Source organism: Canis lupus, chromosome 3 (genome assembly GCF_048164855.1).
Source record: "Canis lupus baileyi chromosome 3, mCanLup2.hap1, whole genome shotgun sequence".
In the NCBI taxonomy this organism is placed as follows: Eukaryota; Metazoa; Chordata; class Mammalia; order Carnivora; family Canidae; genus Canis; species Canis lupus.
The window spans coordinates 26,949,214-26,972,343 of NC_132840.1; the positions used below are offsets into that span (position 1 = coordinate 26,949,214).

The window sequence follows — 23,130 nt, forward strand, 5'->3', positions numbered from 1 at the left end:
GCTTGCTCTATGCTTGATTGTTTAATTACTGTAAGAGCTCAGTGAGGTTGACGTTACCTTTATTTTACAAATGAGAAAATTGGCATTATATTAAATAACTACCTAAGGCATACAGTTACTAAACAGGAAACCCCTAGCCTACTGGACTCAAAGCCTGTGCTCTTAATATTGATGATTTTATCATAGATTAACTGATACATAACCTCACTTTCTTCTGGTTGTATTGGAAAATAACTTGAAGCTTTTCTAATAAAGAGAAAAATATGTGCTCACTAGAGAATAACTTGACAAATACAAAAGTTAAAGAAGCAAACTGAAAAAATACATAATTGTATCAGCCATGTTTGTATTTTTCCCCTTCGGTTTACATCTATGTGCATGTGTATGTGTTAAAATTATAATTAAAATATTGTTTACACATAATATATATATAATCATGCATTCCTTTACTCATTTTCTTTTATTATGAACATACTACCATGTCATTAAATGTTTTACACAAACATTTGTAATGAGCACCGTATCTACCTTCACGTGAATGCCTCATAATTTCTCTCTTCCCATTTTGTTGAACTTTATGGTTTTCTAATATTTAGTTATTCTAAATAAAATTGTGACCATCTTTTTTCAACATAAATCTTTATACTTCAGCTGAAAAGTAACAATCTAGATCTTTATTTCAGTTAATTTGGATTTTAGACATTTCAAAATCTACTTCTGTTTGTTGTCTTCTCTATTCATCACAGCTCTTGGTGTTTGTATAGCTTTTGAGGACAAGAAGCTGGAGCTAGGTATACAGGTTTTTTTGTTTGGATTTTCTCTGCCATCACGGTCGAACTCTCCACGATGTTTATGTCAGATGGCATATTTGGAAACACTTGAGAGTTCGTGTGTATTTGGAAACACAGCCCTGCTGAGGATATAAGAACTCTAATAAGATAGGACAAAAATTAGATTTGATAATTTCAAAAATCTTTTGTCAGTAAACATCTACCAATTCTGAGTAAAATAGAACTTTTATTTTTTAAATTTTTAAAAAGATTTTATTTCTTTAAGAGAGAGAGCACTAGTGGTGGAGAGGCAGAGGGAAAGGGAGAAGCAGACTCCCTGCTGAGCAGAGAGCCTGATGTGGGGCTCTAATCCCAGGACCCTGAGATTGTGACCTGAGCTGAAGGCAGATGCTTCACTGACTGAGCCATCCAGGTGCCCCTAGACAGAACTTTTAAATGCAGAGCTGAGCCTGTTAGGAATTAAGAGAAACTGTCGAGTAAAGCAGTAAGCTGATTTCTTCATCAGCCCATGATGAGAGGAGGTTGGGTTAGTTACTGTCTCTTTAACCAAAGGTCTTGTCTTTAACACCCACCAGGTATAGGAGATGGGGTCTTGATCTCAGGGGGTAAGGGAGTTGGAACTGAGAGCCCTCCACCAAGCTGGGCCATCAAAGTTCTGTTCTTCAGTGAAAGGGTGAGCTAGGTTGTATATCCAGAACTAGAGGGAAATGATAGAGAAACTTGTTTGGGACTGGGACTCGAAGCACAGAAAAGAAGAGGAATAGAGGGAGAATTTCCCTTATAGTTCATAACTTTGAGCCTTGCCCCCAGTTGGGACATGGATTTACATTCTTGAAAAATATGAGAACTCCAGGATGAGAAGATAATGTAAAAAGTAATCTTGGGCCATGAGCCTCCAAGAGGCTCAGTGAGAGAGCTTCATTGGGAGAAGCATATGTAAAATTTTTTTAGAGGGACATGCTCTCATTCAAGAACTTGTAGGATACCTACAAATAATATATCTTTGAATGCCAAATGCACTGTTAAAAGTTACACGTGTTGGAAGAAACCGTGTGACATCAACTTGAGTCAGATAAAACAAATGGTAAGATATGTACCTGAGAACTTCAACACTAGAACTATCAGAGAAAGACTATATAACAGACTAAAACAAAATAGAATCTTTATTTCCCTCTCATGTAAGCTGAGTTTGAGAAAAAGCAATCCTAGATGGCTGTGGGGCTCCACAACCATCAGAGACCTATCTTTAACTTCAGCTTTTATCTTATACTCAAGGTGTCGATCAAATGGTAGCCATGACATCCAGATCTCAGGCTGGAAGAAGGAAGAAGTGGGTAAAAAATGCATGCCTTCTTCAAGGGCATTTTCATAATTTGTATAGGACATTTCCTTTTCTTCTTATTAGACCAAAGATTTAAAAAAAATAGAATGGGGCTTTTTTATGAAGCTGGTAAAATCTTTATACCAAAACCAGATTAAAAAGTGAAATTTAGGGGCAGCCCTGGTGGCTCAGCGGTTTAGCACCGCCTTCAGCCCAAGACGTGATCCTGGAAACTCAGGATTGAGTCCCGCATCAGGCTTCCTGCATGGAGCCTGTTTCTCCCTCTGCCTGTGTCTCTGTCTCTCTGTCTCTGTCTCTGTCTCTCTGTGTCTCTCGTGAATAAATAATTAAGTCTAAAAAAAAGTGTAATTTATAGGTCAGTCCTAGGAACATGCATGTAAGATGTTTAAATAAAATATTAGAAAATAGAATCTGGCAAAGCACGAAAAATCTGCTTTATCCAAGTTGGGTTTATAGAACCCAAGACTACTTTAAAAATTTATCTGTTAAGGGATCCCTGGGTGGCGCAGTGGTTTAGTGCCTGCCTTTGGCCCAGGGCGCGATCCTGGAGACCCGGGATCGAGTCCCACGTCGGGCTCCTGGTGCATGGAGCCTGCTTCTCCCTCTCCCTGTGTCTCTGCCTCTCTCTCTCTCTCTGTGTGTGACTATCATAAATAAATTTAAAAAATTAAAAAAAATTTATCTGTTAATATAGCTTACCACTTTAACATGATGAAGAAATATATACTCATCTTGATCTTGAGAAAACACGTGTTGAAAGTTAACAACTAGTCCACATTGCGGGAGGGGACTCTTACCAAAGTAAGGGTAGAACCAAACTTCCTTGTTGTTACTGATTAATTAAACAAAAATCAGAGTCAGAATGTTGGAAATATCCCTCTAAAATCAGAAACAATAGGAGTCTTATGTCCATTATGACATGAAAATGTGTTAGAACCTTGGCTAATATGGTTTAATAGTTTTTGCCATAGAGACTCTGAGAAAGCATGTGAACACATAGTTAGAACTGATATACCAGCATGTTTGCTGGATATCAGAGCAGTATGTATAACGCTCAGTTCCGTTTCTACACAGGAGGGACAATTAGAGAATAAAATGTAAACATACTGTTTTTAAATGCTTCCCTTCTCTTGATGTGAAGTTAGTACTAATTAAAAGTCAAGGGGCACCAGGGTGGCTCAGTGGTTGAGCATCTGCCTTCTGCTCAGGGCGTGATCCCAGGGTCCTGGGATCAAGTCCCACATCCAGCTCCTCACAGGGAGCCTGCTTCTCCCTCTGCCTATGTCTCAGCCTCTCTTTGTGTTTCTCATGAATGAATAAATAAAATCTTAAAAGTCAGATAGAATTTTTTCCATTAAGTGTTTTTCTCTAGAGTTGCCTGAATGTTTTCGTTGCTGCTTTTGCTTTACAATTTGTTGTTAGTAAATAAAATATTTTAAATATTTTTCTATTTCTGGTAAGTAGAACTCTTAAAACCTAGGAAACTTCCATATTAGGAAGTAAGGAAACTTGCTTTACATCTGATACACGTAAATTTTCTGCTCATGAAAAACTAAGTATTACGGTAGCCAAATTGTTTTTTCAGTCTGTTTTTATGTAGTAAGCCTTTTTAATTTTAGAAAAAATCTGTTAATATAGTATATTTATTTCACCCTCTCAGCTCCCTTTTAATCTATTCAAAATTGTTAATCCTTCACCTGTTGTTTGCCAAGGGATTAATTGTAGGAGAGAGGAAGGTCTGAGATCCGGAGACAATGTAGAAGTAGTTGGGATCACAGGACTTCTGGGAAGACCTAGCAGTAGACCACAAAAGAAACCCCCTAGGCAGCCTGTGTGCATATCCCTGCAAGCAGCCAGGTGGCAAGGAAATGCAGCAGAAATGAGGTCTAGACATAGTCACAGGCAGTAAGCAGACATCTAGTGGTGAAGACAACTGTGGAAGAAACAAGGTCCAGGTGTTGGGGGCTTGGAAGTACTGAGTAGAATTACAGGGTGGTCCTCAGTGTAATGTAGGGCTTGCTTGTGGAAAAGGAGCCCATTTCTAGAATTGGAATTTATGTTAAAATAGTACATTGACTTAATTACCAAACCACTAGGTTTCAGGGCTCCTCAATTTTCTGTGAGGCAGAGAACTCACCTCATATCCTGAGGTTGGATTGCACTCAGAGCTGGTGTTAAGGTGATTCAGTCTGAGGATTAGAGCACTGTGGAAACAGCCCTGCACGTCACTCCTTGCCAGTCATGTGTCCAGTTTCCAGATTCCACGAGGACCGATAATTGAAGACTAACTAGTAAAACTAGATGTCTTTAATATGTATGTATATATTTAAATTTTTAATATTTTATATATATATAACTCAAGAGTTATGATGTTACTACATTTAACTCCCACATATATATCTTTCACCCAGTTCACCAGCTAACATTTTGCAATTTTTGCTTTACTAATTTATTCTTTTATTTTATGTATTACATATCTTTTTAATTTTATTACAGACGTGCTTTATTATTTCTGTTTTTGCTGGATTATTCTCTATTAACTGTCTTTGCTTCACTGTTGTGTTTTCCCTCCCTGAACTATTTTGGAATGAATTACAGCATCAAACATCTTTCTCCCTAAATATTTCAGTGTGTTTTTCTCAAGAACAAAGACATTCTCTTACATAATCATGATATGGTTAGCAAAATCAGAAAAGGTGACATTGATATAATACCATTTAATCTAATACAGTCCATATTTAAATTTTACTAGTTTTTCTAATACTGACCTTCATAGTACTTTTTGCCCGTGATCATGCATCGGCATTTAGTTGTTTGATCTCTTTAATATCCATTGCTTCTCTTTGTTTTCATAAGATGTTTTCTAGCCTTTGTTTTCTCATGGCATCAACATTTTTGAAGAGTTAGAAGCCAGTTTTGTCGAATATCCTTCAGTTCAGGTTTGTTTGATGTTTCCTCATGATTAGATTTAGGTTTTGTAAGTTCTGCCAGGGAATGAGTATCTAAATGTTATTTTGCCCTTCTCAGTGCTTCAGATGTATTTTGTTGTTGTTGTTTTGGTACAAAAGAAGAGATTTGAGTAGTTCCAGTAAAGATGATTTTGATACTGTCCCTGCCCTAAAGAGCTTATCATCTGTTAAGAGAGGTGAGGCACCCCAGAAAAAGCTGACACGAGGAGAACGAAGTTCTCTGAGCTTTCCTAATAAGGAGGTCTCTCCATAGAGGAGCTGGTTGGGATTGTGGGCAAGTGAGGGACTTCTCCACGCACAAGAGAAGAGAACTGGAGAGTGAGGCGAGTCCTGGGGTGAGACTGGGCTGGAGGTCTGCTGGGTGGGAGGTAGCAGGTGATGTGAGAGGACAGCTATGAGCTGAGGGTCAGGAAAGATGACCAAGAAGGCGCTGAAGGGGGCAGCTGCTTTGAGTACCAAGTGTTTGGAGAAGAGGTCATAGGGTTTTGATGACTTGCCTTTGAGTGTCACTCAAGGTATTTGATGGGACCAAAGTTATAATTTACACTTCTTGCTATTGTAATCATCATTTTTATGCTATGTTTCATGGAACAGCTCCTGTGGTTTTTCAGAATAATGATGAATTTGTTAAATTATTATTTTAGTTGATTTCTCCAAGTGAGCATTTTCCATGTGATTTGGTAGTTTTGAAAAAATGCACTTATGAAAGAAATATTTTGATAGTCGTATTCGTACTCTTTGGCTTCTAGGCAAATTCACTTTTGTATTAGAGAGTCTTTTTCTTCAGACTGTTTCTGGTCTCACACATCTGGGGACATTTTATCTTAGATACCAACGTGGAAAGTGTTCTTCCAACCAGTAGATACTTGCTTCAGGTGCTGGGTCAAAAGCAAAACTTATTTTAGGTGTATTTGGCATTTCTTGTGTTTAAATGACATTTTCAGTATGATGAGAGTTTTTAAATTATAGCCTCAGAATTTAGTTTATTTGATAGCAAAAACAGGAATACTAAGGAAATGGAAGAGATCTTGCATTTATTTTAGGAATCTTGAGGACACGGAGTACTCTGTTAAGTGGGTCTTAATTTCTTCACACTGTTATATTTGCGGGAAACACAGCACTGCTCTTTCCTACTCTGTCTTGTCCTTTATATATTTTTGGGAGTTTCATAGTCTTGTTTTTCTTTTTTAATTGTAACTAAGTAATCACACATAGAATCTTTTAGTTTGCAAATAGAAACCGAAGCTTCTATACACATCCAGAACAGGATATCTTATGTAGCTGCCAGCCCGCTTTGCCTTTTTGTTGGAGGTGGAGGTTGTGGGGAGACCGCATAAAGTGTGTTTTTAAAGATTTTAACAGAAAGTGTCTTGGCTGGTGCTGTGGACAATATACTTCACAGCACTCAATATGACTAGTATGGCATGTGGCCTTGCTGATGTGGCTTTAGAGATCTTTTCTGATTAAATTTTAAATGAATTTAGCTTCATGGGCAGTACTATAAAGAATTGCCTAGAACTTTGAATCGGGAGATCTCAAATGAGATTTTTAGATGCTTGAGTATTTGTGGCAGGGTGTTCTTTGACGTTCTGATTTGAACTTTCCTACCCTTCTTAGTGTTAGAAATACATTCTTCAAGTTAGACATGCCTGACTGGATTATTATCTCTTTTGGAAAATTTTTTTATTATTTAGGCAATTTTAGAGCTTCTTATTTAAGAGAGATTAGCTCCTTGCATAAAACACAGTATTCTTTAAGATTCCCTGCTTGGTATACCGTCTGTACTGCATTTGTAATGTGACAATACCCAGAACTCTACAGTTCTGCCAGGATTGTTTGTGTGGCCTTTTCCCAAATGTTTATAAAGTTTTCAAAATGAAATCTGTGGGGTTGTTCCCCTTAAGTAGCTACTGCTATGTTTATAGATGTGCAGTAGTTTCTGTTCATTAGTCCTATGTATGGTCATTCATATCTGTATCTTTTGATATTATTCCTTCTTGAAGATCTTGCTATTTAAAACAACAATTAAAAAAAAAAAGACAAACAAAACTTGCTGTTGTCTCGTCTGAGCAGGGCAGTTCTTTGAAGCCTCTAGATGGCTGGTGTGGCTTGCCGAGTTCCCTGGTGTTGGCTGTCTCAGATCCCCTTTCTAAGGCCCCACTTCCCTGCACACTAGCTTGGTATGCAGGGAGAAGCTGCAGTCTGTTGGCTGGGCTTTATTTACGGAAACAGCAGGGTTGAGATTGATTGCGTTGAGAGACAGTGTATGGATGAGGGAGGGTCACAGCACATGCTCAGTCCTGTCAGTGTGAGGGGGAAGTTTCTGCGTTCTGCGTGAAGGCTTAGGTCATAGCACAAGCTCAGTGAAAGCTCTATGAGGTCTCTCAGACTGCATGTGCCTCCATTTTGAGTTGTTAGAGTAGAAAAGGGCAGAGTTTTAACAGTAAGTAGAGGTTCAGGGACACAGCTTAGACTCACCAGAGCCTCTGTTAGTCATGGATGATCCATTCAGCCCCTGCAGGTAGGCTATCTTCCTCTGGCCTCCCCAAAACAGTGATGGTTTTTGCTGCTCTTTCTCACTTGTGAAGATGTTTATGAATCATTTCATCATTCATAGTGCATGTTCCTGAGAGCCTTTAATTCAACCCTGGCTGGCCATGTAGGTGGTGTTGCGAAGCGTGAAATCAGAGCTAAGAATGGGGTCTGCCTGGAGATGCATTAAGCAAATGGAGAACGTTGTGGGTTCTGCTGTCCCTGTCCCTTTCCTGTTTCCCTTACCCTTTTCTCACCGGGTACAGCTTTAACCTGAGTCCTGCATGGATGCCTGGTGCTGAGCTTGTTTGCCTTCAAGCACCTGCAGAAGAAACCTGCCGGCTGCTCTGTTGCTGTGTGGCTGGTAGGGAGTGCCTGGGCCCAAGAGCAGCTCTGTTTGGATGTTTTAGGAAGGGTGGTAGGTGGGCAGCTATTGGTTGCTTTGAAGGTGGGTGGAACTTGTTTTGATTGAGAGCCTGTTTGCCAGAGCAAATTATATTTCTTGAGATCTGTTTCTGAAGTCTGAAAACAAGATAGTATGTACATTTTGACATATGCAGGAAGCAGTTGTGGATCATGGTTGCAACATTATCACCTTAAAATGGAGGTTTTTTAAGAAATAAAAGGTTATGTTACATCATTTTCTGTGGCTTCAAAAGAAAACTCCATTCTTTCCAGAGTTTGTAGACAATGTCTTGACAATTAAGAAAAAATAGTCTGCAGTGACATTTGTGATAGAAGTTAGAGTTCCAGGTATTTTGTTTATTTATTTTGTTTGTTTTAGCAGAAGGTGGCATTTGTGGTATATGTGTATTTGGTTGTGTGACTTGTATGTTCTATAGGAAAGAAGTAAAAAGAGCAGTTGATACTTAAGAAGGTTGGCACTGACCAGGTCAGATTCTGTGCCCTCTGCTTGATGGGCCCAGCACTAGTCTTTTCTGTGAGGGGGAGTTATGCTTTTTATGTGTCCTTTTTTGCAGCCTGGGCTCAGACAGATGGATCTCACCATGGTTAACATAGGGAACTCTTTGTAATATTCCAGGTTAGGACAAATTGAATTTTTAACCAAGTAAACGGTAAGTGAAGTTGGTGAATTATATTAGTTGTTTCTCTTTGTTTCCTCTCCCCTTTTTTCTTCTGATGAAAGGCGAAAAAAATTTTGAAGTCACATTTAAGTTTTATGCATTTGTGAGGTTGAAAGGAGGAAGTACACGATGTGGAAGAATGCAGCTGAAAAAATTCTCATAGGATAGTGAGGAAGTTCATGAGACATTGATGATACAGGGAGAGATTCTGAGTGTAAGCTCTTCATAGTGTAATATGAATATGGAGCTGTGTGTGCTCACCTCTTGTTGGAGGAGGACCCTGATTTTGGCGGAAAGTTGTAAGGAAGGCTAATGGTGAATTCTAGCCACTGACAATATTACTGAAGTATCATCTGGCTTCCAGAAGGTTTAGTCTCAGGATTATGATTAAGGAGATGAATTATATGGGGATAATTTTAGGACTAATTCATTTATTGCTATTTTTAATCTTGTTTTCCATTGATCTGAGGTCTGTCTGACCAATTAGGATTGCATTTATTTGAACATTACATTTGGGAGTTTTGGGCAGTTTTTCCCTTTACCGTGTAGTGTTGCTTCTGGAACTTGTTTTAATTCACTCCATGTAGAATGTTCTTCTTTCTGCTTTTCTCCTGTAAGTCTAAAATTATCCTCTCTCCAGACAAGAGGATCTGGGCCCAGGGGCACTTAACACCTCAGACTTGTTTCAGAAAATCCTTATTTGAGTCCGGACATTACTCGTCCGGAAAACAGTTATGGAACTCCCTTTCTTTTCTCAGGCCTTTACTTCTTCAACTTTTGTATATTTAGCAAACAAAGTGTGACTGGGAAGCTGTACTGGTGAAACAGCTCTGGGCAGGTTCCTCCCACTGGTCTGGCTGGCCAGCCTGGCCTAATAGAGATGTGCATTTGTGAGCCTGAGTGCAGCCACCTGTTTAGACGGTGAGGACTTACAGTTACCACTGCTGGCTGTTTAGGGTCGAATTTCAGTGTTGGAATCAGGTAAAGTAAGTCACAAGAGTAGTTCCTTGTGTAGTTTGCATTTGTTCTATATTTTCCTATCTTAGGTAAATATTTTTGGGATGTTACTTGTTGGCCCACCATCTCCTGCTTTGGGTCTTCTATACTTGTCTCATGGTAGTTTAGTGAAGAAACAGCACATGGGAGGTTATTCTCTTGTTTGGTAAAGTTGTCCAGGGTCTGTGTAGCTTGGGCATTGGAAAGATGCTTGCTAGCTTCATTTTGGCTTATGGCTCCCCTCCTGCTGTACCTTAGAGTATCAAGAAATGTTAGTGAAAATGGACAGCTTATGTTTCCAGGAGAACATAAAAGTTCACCAAAATATTATCCTGTTATTAGCTTTTCTTGTCATTATGTTAGAATCTTGAATCTGAATCCAAAGTTGAGGCTTACATTTAAAGTGTTCCTTTTATGTAAAACATAAATTTTGTAGAGCCTGTGAATCTGCTAATAACATAGCTCCATTTTTTACCACTTCCTAGGTTCTTGTCTGGTGTGTTAGCTATGAATTGAAAGACTCTGGTACACCTAAGACCTGCTGTTTGCCATGTCTGTGATTGTCCAGTTCATTGTTTCTGATCCTTTCTCTTTCTGAATTCATTTTTCATTTTCCACTTTACTTTTTGGTCATTACTGAACTGAGCTGTCTTTCCACCAGAGAGGCATTTATTCTAAAGCTATAAAAAAAATGTCATCTAGAATGAGAGAGAAAATAGAAAAAAACAGGCTAAAGGAAGATTTGAAATAATGAAATTCATGAATTTGTGTGCATTCATGAGTCTCCTCCCAAAGTGGTGATCATCTGTATTGAGCAGTTTGTGATAGGGGAGGATACAGGTTCCTGAACGTATCTTTAAAGCAGATTTGAAAGAAAACTAGTCTATTCTTATATTGTTCATTCTATGATATTTTGGATCTAAATTACAACAGCTCATTTTAATTCATTGGAACAATTAGACATTATTTCTATCAAAGTTCTTTGAATTATACATTTATTGTCACTATTTGATTGTCTTCTGGTGTATGGGCTGCATCTGTACTTGTAGCCATAGTCTATTTTAGAGTGCCTACCAAATGGGCATTCAGCATAAATATGTTGAATAAATGGGTGGCATTTATTGTAAGAGAAGAGACTAGATTTGGAGCTAGATGGTATGGTTCAAATGCCACCTAATTAGTGACATTGGATGAATTTCTTCACTCCTCTGAATCTCAGTTTTCTCATGGGTCGTATCTATATATGACCATATCTCCGATAAAATAAATATAATTTTTGACATTGTTATAAAATGGGGGCAAAAACAGTTTGAAACTGCTTGACACTTAGCTTCTCAGTGTATTATTGTTAATAATTCAAAAACCAAGTCTACAGTCTCAGTAGGTATGGTTATCTTAACAGATTCTATAGTTTTTGGTCAATCTATTAAAGACAGTGTCGGGAGTTGTGTTAGGAATTATGGTAATTTAATTAGTGGCCAGTATGTTTAACCACCATTTACTGATTTCCTTTCTTCTCTTGCCCTTTGAGTGTTTTATGTTTTTCTTTATACTTGCTGAAAAAAAATTTTTAGGAAGCTTTACTTCCAAAAATAAAAAAAAATTTAAAAAGAAGCTTTACTTCCATATCATGTAAAACATTTGCTATGTTCAGCATTAAGCATTCTTTCCTTCTTTCTGTGATGTGTGTGTGTGTGTGTGTGTGTGTGTGTGTGTGTGTGTGTGAATGCTATGAAGGCTGCATCCTTCCTCTCTGCCCCCTCCTCCCCCATACTCAAACCACCACAGTGAAGAAGCATAAGGCGATGGTCATATTTCTCATAGTGTTTCCTCAAGACTCCCCACTGGGAACAAAGAGACATTCACAGATGCATTGAAGACATACTTAAATTACAGTTCAATGTCCCTCTTTTTTCTGGGGGTGCTATGTTTCTTTTTTATAAAGTTTGATTTCAGTGTACAGAAAGCCAACAACACTTTTGGTTAGGAGATAGGCTTAATCTTCAAATATTGCTGCTTTTATAAATTATTTCAACCACAGTGGGATTAAAATAATAAGTCTGTTTTTTGAAGCATCATTTTTGTGTGTATAGCTTTATGTTGGCCTGTGATAACCACTTTGAAATGGGATCCTTTCTCATGTGTTAAAATTTTTTTTTTTTTTTTTTTTTTTTTACCATTTTTTCCCCTGATGTTACATACTTTGTATACAGGCCACGTTTACTGCATCTTATTGTCAGCATGGAAATTCATCTTATTCCTCAGCCAATGCCTAAATTCTTAGTTCTGGACTCTGACTTATATTGGGGGTGGGGCGGGAACTCTGTGGAAGTAGAGCTACTTCTTGTGGCCTGGACTCCTCCGTAGTCAACTCCCAGTGACCCCTTGAAAGAGCACCTTTATCTCCTCAGGCCTTGGTTCCTTCTGTTAAGCTTAGAAGATTAGATCACATGGCTTCTAAGAAACTTTCCATCAGAAAAAATGTAGAATATTATGATTTTGATGAGTTTCTGTCTTGACCTTAGCATTTGTGAATGAACTTGGAACATTAACTCTTTGAGCTGTTGATGGGTTCTCTCTCTTTCTTAATAAATCAATATCAAATAAATAAATAAATAAATAAATAAATAAATAAATAAATATTCATTCAAAGCACTTCTTCCTGAGCAGGAGGACTAGCCTTCTATCACAGGTGACTTGGTTTAATTTTGCACCAAAGTGCTTAGTTGCTATCTATAGCTACACTAGTAGTTGAATTAACATAGTATAGTCATTTATTCATTTGGAGTATATTTAGTGAGTGCCAGTGGGCCCTGGGATATAATGGAGAGGTAAAAACAGAGTTGGTCCCTTACCTGCATGGTGCTTTCAGTCTAAAGGCAAGGCCTTGAAGAAATAATTGCACAAGATAAATACAAAATCATGCAAAATAAGTAAAAAATCATGCCTGTAATAGGGTTGAGAAGAGGTAGGTGGTGCTTTGAGAACTTCTGGTAAAGGAATTAGCTCCTGTTGTCGTCTGTTGCCAATGCTTAGAGCTAATAATAGCAGTGAGCACTGTGCAGCAGGACAGTGCTGCTTCTCTCTGTAGATCATCTTTTATTTTTATAGCAACTTTGCTAACTAGTCATTATGAACTTCATTTCATAGATGAGGAAACAGGCTCAGAGAGTGAATTGTGTCCTCAAGGTCACATTTAAGCTAATAAAATTTTGGTACTGAAACTTTAGCCAGGGTTCATTTGACTCTGAAGTCTGTGCTCTTTCCTTGCACCTGAGCATCTAGGCTGCGGGGTATGTAACATCTCCTTCCTCCAGTAGCAGGCTGCCAGAATCTTGGGACATCTGATGGGGTATACAAAGCTCAGTGATTTTACTCAAGTTTAGGGAATTTTTTTTCTCCTAGAACTAATGGGAGTATGTTATGGAATAGAATACAACATTTACCTGGGTTTTTAAGATACTGTGTCAGATTTTAAAGACATTTCAGACTTGTTAAAGACTCCTTTGGAGGGGGGCACCTGGTTGGCTCAATTAGTTGAGTGTCTGACTCTTGATTTCAGCCAGGTCATGACCCTTGGGATTGTGACATCAAGCCTCACGTCAGTCTGCTTGGGATTCTCTCTCTTTCTCTCTCTGTCCCTAAAATAAATCTCGAAAAAAAAAATCAAGACTATTTTGGAAATAATGTGTTTATGCTGGAGAAATTTGAGAAACCCAGCATGCTATTCTAGATTTCCTTACTATCATCCTTGTTTTCACTCCTGCCCACAACCATTCTTAAAAAAGTGATTCTGATAAATTGCCTTTCAATTTTCCTAAAATTTGGTATATTTGTTCTGGACCTACAGTCCATTTCTGTGATCATTTTCTGACTGAGTGTAGAATTTCTAGAGTCTTTGTGTTGATTTCATGTCAGTCTTCCTGCTTAACTGAACACTGTGTGGAAAAAGTAAGAATTATATCTTCTCTGAGCCTTGTGATATGAAGGATTGGGTAAAGGAAGATTGCATAGTGATTTCGTTGATGGGTGACACCAGCCACAGAGAAGGGGTCCAACTAGAGAGTTCTGCAGGCCAGCCTTTTGGGAATGGGAATGCTGTGATGCTCCGGGCTTATATTTGGGACCAGGTCTGGGTTTATAATGGGAACTAATGCCAGCTCTCTGTATTCTACAGCTCATGTCTTCTCCCCTGGACCCCGTGCTCTTGTTCCTTTTTAGACCCAAATCCTTGTCATAAGCAATTACTACACTCCTGTAGAGCTATTTGAGTGTCTTGAGTGTATGTTCCTTCACAGATACTTGCCTCTCCCAGCCTGCATCTGGCCAGCCGCTATCTCATCTCCTTTGCGTGGATGCTTCTCCCTTTTTGATATTCAGTTACAGGCTTCCTGCCCTTTCTGTCCATTCCCTGTTTACTTCTTAGACTAAAACGTTTCCATGGTAACAGGTTACTTTTCAAAGGGAACATCTTGTCATTTTATTTAATCCACTGCAGCTGAAGAGGACTGAAATATTAAGTTGTAGTTGCCATGGATACTGCTTTGTTACACGAATTTCTTTTGTATCGGATTTCATATACAATGAATTTCTCTCTTTCTGTCTCTCTGTCTCTCTCTCTCTCTCTCCTCCTCCTCCTCCTCCTCTCTCTCCCTTTCTCTCCCTCTCCCCCTCCCTTCCTCCTCCCTCCCATTCTTTCTCTGCTCAAGGAATAAACACGATGACTTGCCATTATTTTTGTAATTTGGCTTCTGGGACTATATTTTCATAGTCCAAAGCAAAGATTTGTAGAATAATGGAGACTGAACTGAACCTCAGCTGTTTTGAAAAATATATATTATTTACATTAACCTTAGAGAGAAATTTGTCCTTGCTAGTGAGGATGATTTTTCTTTTCTTTCTTTTCTTTTTTCTTTCTGTAATATGATTCATAGGGGTGTCTCAAAAAGGATGGCCTCAGACCAGAATACTTAGTAAATACAAGGAAAAAAAGAATTTATGTGACTTAATTCCTTGAATCTCCTTTCTCAACTGTGACATTCTTTTCTCTGTGACTTTTCAGCTATCTATAGTACATCTTAGGGGAATCTGTTGGCCATTTGATAAGCTTTTCTCACATCTAGCTTGCTTCTCTCTAGTCTGTAAGACATAATTCAGCCAAGCACTTCTTTTGACTTTTTAAAAACTTTTAATTTTTTAGATTCACGGAAAGTTGCAAGATACTGCAGACTGCTCCTGTGTACCCTTCACTCACTTCCCCCATTGTGTATGACTCTAGCATAACATCAGAATCCAGACATGAAATTAGTAAAATGTGTCTGTAGTCAATGTAGCTTTATGTAACCACTGCCATTGTCATGTCTGTCCTGTTACCATACAAACCTCTTACTTCTTCACCTCTCCTCCTCACCTTACCCCCCATTCCTAACACCTGGCAACCACTAATCTGTTCTCTGTGTCTATAATTTTATTATTTTGACAATGTTATATAAATTGGCCTTTAACTTTGATGGTTTTCTCATTAATTTTTTTTTTTTAAGACAGAGAGAACACACACTTATGAGGTGCAGGGGGTGGGGGGGAAGAGGGAGAAGTAGAGAGAGAATCTTAAGCAGGCTCCAGGCTCAACACTCAGCACTGAGCCGGACTTGGGGCTTAATCTCACAACCCTGAGATCATGACCTGAGCCAAATGAAATCAAGAGTTGGACACTTAACTGACTGAGCACACAGTCGTCCCTATCGGTTTTCTCTTTTAACATGATTTTCAAACTAAAACTCTTCCTGATGATTCTGTCTTGCTTTGGTGTTTGAAATGAAGATAAAGACATTGTTTCTTATACTGGTTCTATCTGTAATTATGTAATTTTGGTTCAGTAATTTAATCTTTATGACATGTAGGAGCTCTGACTTTTGAGTCAACTAAACTTAAGTTTGAATCTTGGTTTTCCCTTTCCACTTGTTAGCTTTGTAATCTTGGGCAGTTTCATAACTCTTTCTTATCTTCAGTTTCCTTATATGGATAGGTCATAGTAGCACCTTCCGTATAGGGTCATCCTAAGATTAGATAAGAAAATATATAGAATTTGCTTAGCTTAAAATGCCTGGTACATAGTAAATATTCACCATATATATTTCTTCATTAATATTACAATTAGTACTGTCACTATTATCTATAAAGTGCAGATATTGCTTCATAGGGTTGTCACAGGAACAATGAAATAATGCATACCTGGAGCAAAAAGCACTTAATAAGTGATAACTAATATTATTATTTTTCTGGTGTTTGTCATGTCACTCAGATATCCTGAATTTAAGATAACATGGGTGAAAACCCTGAGGCAAGTATAAGGGTGTACATAGATTTGTCCTGCATTATCCTGGGACATGACTTCCATCTTTGGCTTCTTATTTTGTATGTAGTATCCTTTATCTGACCTCACTGGGATTTACACCATCGATGGCCTGGATTTTCTTTCCTTAATTGATGGCCATCCTGTTTTTGCCCAGACGTACTATGTTAATTAAGCAACACTTACATCAAGTAAAAACCTCTTTAGTAACTGTGTTGTTTCACACATAAGATTAGAATAAGATCTATATTTTGGTGACTGTCATTATTAATGTTTTCATTAATATCAAAATATGAATTAAATGAGTTCATACATAGAAATGAGACTGTAGAGCACCCAGAACCGTAGGAAGTACTCACATGCTAACCATCTTTGTTACTAATTGAAGGATAAACCTGTCATCTAATATTTTCCACCTAATTCATGCATGACATTAAAAATATCATGTCTGGGTAGAAGGACCCATTGAAAGGCCAAGAAAGACTAACAGATTTTTAATGTAAAAGAGTTCAGAAAGATCATAGATAAGGTTTTAGATTCACATTGTGTAAAAACCTTTAAGAAATGATCATTTTGTTGAGTTTTGGGGTAGGATCAAAAATAATATTCATAACTGCCAAAAAGACTATTAAAATATTCTTCCCTTTCCCTATTATTATCTTTTTGAGGCTAGGTTTTCTTCCTATATTCTAACTAAAGTAACATATTGCAGGGCACCTGTATTCTAACTAAAGTAACATATTGCAGGGCACCTGGGTAACTCAGTTAAGTGTACGACTCTTGATTTTTGACTCAGGTCATGATCTCAGGGTCATGGGATTAAGCCGAGTCAGGCCCTGTGTTCAGCAAGGAGTCCGTTTGAGATTCTCTCTCAAACAATTTCCAATTTAGGCCCTTAAGATCCTCAATACACTTATTTGTCTTACTTGCATAATTATTATTAGTTAATAATATTATTTCTACTGTTAAGGAAATTAACCTCTTTTATACAGACCTGTAGGATATAGTCATATCCAGTAAGATATTTGGTGTTTGTTTTATTACTGTGGCACATTTTTAGCTAAATATAAGAATATTGGCTTATGAAAGTACTAAAAGAAAAAACAAAAAATAAGCCACAGAAGAAATAAAAAAGGAAAAAGATTAAAATAAAAACAAACCAGGAATGTTTATCCTAGAATTATTAAGGACTTAGTGTGTGTGTAGCAGTGATGGGGGAAATGCTTTCATAGGCATTCACTTGTGAACCTTGGCATAGACCTTGTAGAAGAACCTGGAAGTTGAACTGGGTACAAGTTACTGGATGGGCTGTGGCCAAAACTTTCTCAGATGACACATTTTGGCTAGACCTGCTTGTAGGCAGGTGAGCATTTGGAAAGTATTTAGAAATATAGGGGAGAGCTTTTGGCAGCTAGTTTTTGCTCTTAGCTATTTATGAAATAGAAAGGGGCAAGTTGGAAGAGAAATGGTAACACTGACTGCATGCTTGTCTTAAAGCACTCATGATTAAAATCACCTCCTGGCCTGTTGATTCTTCTCAGGCCTCCTAAAACAGTGTGACATTCCTACATGAACCTACTAGAACAGTCTATCTTCTGGCTTGTTTTTCAACATGCCATTCCCCTACTGAGGAAACAAAGGTGCCTTGTATGTTAAGGACAATATTTATGCAAGCTTTTCTCCCACCGTGTCCCGCCTCCGCAGGTTTTTATTCCCCCTTGGGAAGACCTCTGTTCTGCCTTGCTGATGTGGTCCCCTTCAGAGGTTTCTTTGAATATTAACCACTGCAGGCACTGTTGTCTCCCTGTGAAGTCTGCTTAACTTTGATCACTTCCCTTGGCATTTTTGTATTCTGTTTATCCTGAGATGTTTTATGCTTACCAGTGTAGTGATTGGACCTGTCCTGGTGTTTTGGGGATAGATGCTACTTCCCTGGGTCATTGGAATAGAAGCTCCTTAGGAAGTGGGCCACACACCCTTACTTTCTGTTAGTCTTTTCACTTCCTTTGTTGTGTCTACTCCCCACTTTCCCCAAATAAGACTCTTTGTGAGCGAAATTGTTGGGTCGGAAGAAGAAAGCATTAGACCTGAAGGAAATAATCATTTTCCAGAATTAATTTTAACAACTTTACACATCATGGTGGGATTATCAACTCTGTGGGAGGACAAACACAAGACCGTGCAGCCTCTTTGGGCCTTTGCTACTGTGTTCTGCTCCGCAGCACCTGTCACCACCTGCAGCTCTCATCCCTGGCACTCCTGGAAATGCAAAGGTGATTGTACAACACCACAGACATGTCTCTGGGCATGGAAATGGTGTCCTGAGATCGTCCACAGTTAGTCATGACTCAGAGCTGAGGGTAATTGGGGGTTGGGAATAGAGCTGAGGGTAATTGGGAGTTGGGAAAGTCACTCAGGGCAGTGACTTTCTTTATGCATCAGCGTATACCCAATGAGTACCCTGTGTAGGACCTGGGACAGAACAGACTGTCAATGAGCGTTTTGTGAAGGAGTGAAAAAGGAAGGCAGTCTATACTTTGGGGAATTGTGGGGTAAAATGGGAAGGAGATCAGGAAAGGCTTATACAGTGGCTTCTAAAAGGAACCTGGATAGCTAGGATTTGAAGCAAAGAGAGGGTAAGCTTTGCAGGTGCAGTAGGAATGACATAGAAATGAGACAAAGTCTTCCACCTCCTAGACCTGCTGGGTTCATTCTCACACATCTTTTTCATCTCTGCCTTTTTTGCTTTGTTAAGAAGGCCTTTTCTGGGGCATGCCTGGGTAACTCAATCGATTAAGCATCTGACTCTTGATTTCAGCTCAGGTCATGGTCTTGGGGTCGTGAGATGGAGCCCGTCATTGGGTTCTGAACTTGGCGTGGACTCTGCTTGTGATCCTTCTCATTCTCCCTTTGCCCCTCCCCCTCCCCCTAAAAAAACGTAAAAGGCCTTTTCTGACTATCCTGTATAAAGAACCGTGAAAATATTTCATTGTTCACCATTTCCTTAATTCTTTGGCACTTTTATATCTGACCTACTACTTGTTTCTTTGTTTTATACCCAGATAAGAATTTAAGTTATGGTAAGGCAGGGACATTGTATTTCTGATTGCTTTATCCCCAACACCTTGGACAGTTGTGAGCGTATAGTAGGTACTTAATAAATATTTATTGAATCAATGAATGACCTAGTGTGTGTGCACTAGGAACTCTAGTTCTCTTGTGTATATTTTAATAAGGTTTATAGTCAGGCACATGAAATGTTTTGAAAAGAAGAAGCCTCTACTGGGATTGTGCTGTAAGAATGTATATCTCTGAGGTGTGAAGGAACTGTGGTATGGGTACTCATGACAGGAAGCTGCAGGCAGGAGATTTTAGAAGAAAGAGATTTCAGAGATGTGTATGGGGTTTGGAGTAGGGTACATGTATAGGACAACAGTAGAAATAGTGGGAAAAATTCTTCCTCTGTTATCCCTCATTTATTTCAAGTGAATTACATGCCTTGAAAAAAAAATGTGTGAATGTTTATGCCAGAACTATATGGTGCTAACCTAATCTGCTCTTTTCATGACAGGAGGCTGAACAGCACCCAGGGGGAAATTCGTGTTGGTCCCAGCCATCAGGTAAAGCAAATTTTAGTCGCTTCTCTAATAGGGTTTGATTTCTTATTATTCTGCTAGCCCTTTAGTCTGTGGAGCAGCAACTGAGAATTGTTGTTATGCTTTAGGGAATTTAATATGAATTCACATTTTTTTTCCTGATCACTGCATACTTTTTAAAAATTGTGGTAAGATACACATAATGTAAAATTTACCATTCTAACATTTTTTTCTAAACATTTTTATTATTATTATTATTATTATTATTATTATTTAAAGGTTTTATTTATTTATTCATGGAGACAGAGAGAGATAGGCAGACACACAGGCAGAGGGAGAAGCAGGCATCATACAGAGAGCCTGACGTGGGACTCGATCCAGGGTCTCCAGGATCATGCCCTGGGCTGTAGGCGGCGCTAAACCACTGTGCCACCGGGGCTGCCCTCTAAACATTTTTAAAGTGTACAATGGCTCTAAGTACATTTGTATTGTTGTGCAACCACAACATCACCCCACCCACCCCCAGAACTTTTTTACCTTCCCAGACTGAAGCTCTGTCCCCAGTAAACTCTAACTCCTCAAGCCCATGGCCACCCCTGAGACGTTGTCTCCGTGAATCTGACTCATCTAGGTTTTTCCTATCAGTGGATTTGCACAGTATTTGTACTACTGTCTGACCTGTTTTACTTACATGAAACCTTCAGGGTGCAGCCATGTTGTATCACATACCAGAATTTAATTTTTTTTTAAAGATTTTAAAAATTTATTCATGAGAGACACAGAGATAGAGAGGAAGAGACATAGGCAGAGGGAGAAGCAGGCTCCCCATGGGGAGCCTGCAGTAGGACTTAATCCCAGGACCTTGGGATCACAACCTAAGCCAAAGGCAGACGCTCAACCACTGAGCCACCCAGGTGCCCCACATACCAGAATTTAATTTCTTTTAAAAGCTACCACATTTTGTTTACACATTCATTCATTCGTGGACGTTTGGTCCTATATATTTGCATTGTAACTTTTTAAAAACTTAAGAAGAGCTTCAGGATCCTTTGGCTCTTTGTCAGACAGCAGCTTGTTATGTCATGACCTGTGTCCTTTCATTCGATTCAGTTTACTAGGACCCCTAATGTCATGTTTGGCGTGCCACCCACCACCCCCACCCCCATATCTATATCAGGACACTTTGACAGGCAGGACCAGAAAACTCTGGCTGCCCATAGTTGTTGATGGTCTCATGTGGTATCACGTCCTGGTCAGACAGGACCAGCCAGGGCTGTGTTCAGCTTCTGTAGAATTCTCTTGCTGCCCAGCTATCTCCCAGGGCTGCCTTCTTTCTTAGGCAGTAGCTGAGTTCTACTGATTCTAAGATGTGCTACTTTCCTTCACATTTTATTAGCTCTGATATCAGACTTCATTGTACATTCTAGAGTGTGAGCATAATTTAATTGGCAGCATTTTTCCTTTCTAAATGCACTAAAATAATAGTGGATCTTCCAGTGAATGAGATATAGCAGATGTTGAGAAGAAGAAAGGATCACCCTTCTTTTCCCCCTTAAGAGCAAGGAGCATTCTCCTTTATCTCATTGCCACAGATTGAATCATTGTCCATTTTTAAGCTGTAAGAAAAGTGAGTTTAGCATGATTGGCATGGGCTGTCATTTCAGTTGGAATGGAGGCTAAGAGTGAGCCATGTGGCCATCACATAGTACGGATGCAAGAGACAGGCAACTCTTTGTAAGGATATAGAAGTTTTAGTAGTCTTTAGTTGTTCATTTTTCTGTCTGGATTTTGAGCATTTCTTGTTCGCCATTTATATTTTTAACAACCCATTTGAACTCTGTAATGAGAAGGAAATTAAGAAGTGAAGGAATATTAAAATCAAAACACAGAAACCATCAGGGGCATCTATTTTCTAGAAGGCACATTTCATCACAGAACTAGGATTATAACTGAGACAGGCAAAAAGAAGTTGCAAGAGGACACTCCCCTTAACGCCTGCCTTGCTCAAGTATACCCTTGCCTTCATGTGGCCTGGTAGGTGGATCTGACTACCACCGACTATTTTCTGTGCCTGCAAGCTTAGGAGTTACAGCTTAACCAGGGAATCCAGTACTCACCTGGCACTGCTCTGCCCTCGTGCACTGTAGTTTTCCACCCATTTCTTTCTTCCGTTTTGTGTCTCTAGTATCCTGAGATCTTAGTACTAAAGTTTTACTTTACTTTACTTTTTTTTTTTTTTGCCTTGCCATAATAAAAAAAAGGGGGTTCTTAGGTAAAAGATACCTAAAATCTTGGAAAGGAACAGATTTACTATGCTTAGATTATTGTATACTTTCACTTATTTTATATCAGGTTTTAAATATATTTATTAGGCTTTATTTTAAAAAAGAAATGTTTTGGAGCACTAAACATAACAGGACTTTAAATGCATTGGCAATATTTTCCTTATTAAAATTTTAACTATTTTTTTTTAAGATTTTATTTTATTTATTCATGAGAGACACACAGAGAGAGAGGCAGAGACACAGGCAGAGGGAGAAGCAGGCTCCATGCAGGGAGGCCAAATTGGGACTCGATCCCAGGATCAGACCCTGGGCTGAAGGTGGCACTAAACCACTGAGCCACCCAGGCTGCCCAAATTTTAACTTTTTAAAATTAGGTATAACATTAACATATGTAAAAGTCAAGAAATAGTAAAGTAAATCCCCTTATCTGTATTATTCCACTTTCACACATACCAAGTATGGTCAAACTTCTATATTTTCCTTCACACCTCTCCAACCATTATTTTGAAATGAATCACAAATCTACCATTTTACTTGTAAATATCCCAAAGATAAGAGCTCTTTCAAAAAACAAAATCACAATATATAACACCTAATAAAAATTAGCATTTTCTTGAGTACCCCCTCGGTCCAGATTTCCCCATACATCTCTCTCTTTTTTTTTTAATAGTTCAAATTGGAATCTAAATAAGAGCCATACATTGCATTTGGTTGATAAGTCTCTTAAATCTCTCTTAATTTGTATATTGTTCTTAATTTTCCCCTTCTCTCAGTGTATGTATTGAAGAAGGTGAGTGTTTTGTCCAGTAAGGTGTCCCATTGTCTGAATTTGGCTGATTGCATCTTTATTTGATATTAGACTTGTTCCCTAGTCCTTGGCGTATCTTGAAAATTAGTAGTTAAATCTAGAAGTTTAATATCCTCCTAGGTTAGTCCTTTGCCCCTGGCCTATGTATGCTGTGTATATATGTCTTTGTATAAATGGATGTATGTATATATGTCCTTGTAGTGCTGATTTGCAGCCATGGCTTACTGGATCCACCCTTTAAAACGGTGATACTCTAATTCTGTCATTCCTTCATTTATTAGGTGAGTAAATGAAGCTTTCCCTTTACACCAGCTATCTGATTACCAGAATCACATAGGAAAGGCAAGATGATAAATGCCCAATTCCTTCCTTCT

At 38.6% G+C, this 23,130-nt stretch overlaps 1 protein-coding gene and 1 long non-coding RNA gene across 18 annotated transcripts in view; one reads left to right on the top strand and one right to left on the bottom strand.

Moving 5' to 3' along the window:
• RERE (arginine-glutamic acid dipeptide repeats) overlaps nucleotides 1-23,130 on the top strand; it is a 408,653-nt gene that overhangs the window by 263,969 nt on the left and 121,554 nt on the right. For 10 of the 12 annotated variants that reach the window (XM_072819771.1, XM_072819779.1, XM_072819773.1 and 7 more), the window contains one exon: nucleotides 19,639-19,687. In XM_072819771.1, the coding sequence (XP_072675872.1) occupies nucleotides 19,639-19,687 (49 nt within the window). Of the gene's footprint in view, nucleotides 1-7,352; nucleotides 7,624-19,638; nucleotides 19,688-23,130 lie in introns of those variants that run through there. The other 2 variants (XM_072819784.1, XM_072819782.1) reach the window with 2 other exon arrangements.
• Nucleotides 653-13,270, bottom strand: LOC140630136 (uncharacterized). Of its 6 annotated transcripts, XR_012027917.1 has the most exons (6): nucleotides 13,162-13,265; nucleotides 12,571-12,601; nucleotides 4,902-9,968; nucleotides 4,271-4,421; nucleotides 2,833-2,965; nucleotides 653-913 (listed from the first exon to the last, which is right to left on the bottom strand). It is a non-coding gene; the product is annotated as an uncharacterized lncRNA (long non-coding RNA). The 6 variants fall into 6 exon arrangements; XR_012027921.1 differs by lacking the exon at nucleotides 12,571-12,601 and having other exon boundaries at nucleotides 4,902-5,117; nucleotides 13,162-13,270; XR_012027919.1 differs by lacking the exon at nucleotides 12,571-12,601 and having other exon boundaries at nucleotides 4,271-4,417; nucleotides 13,162-13,270.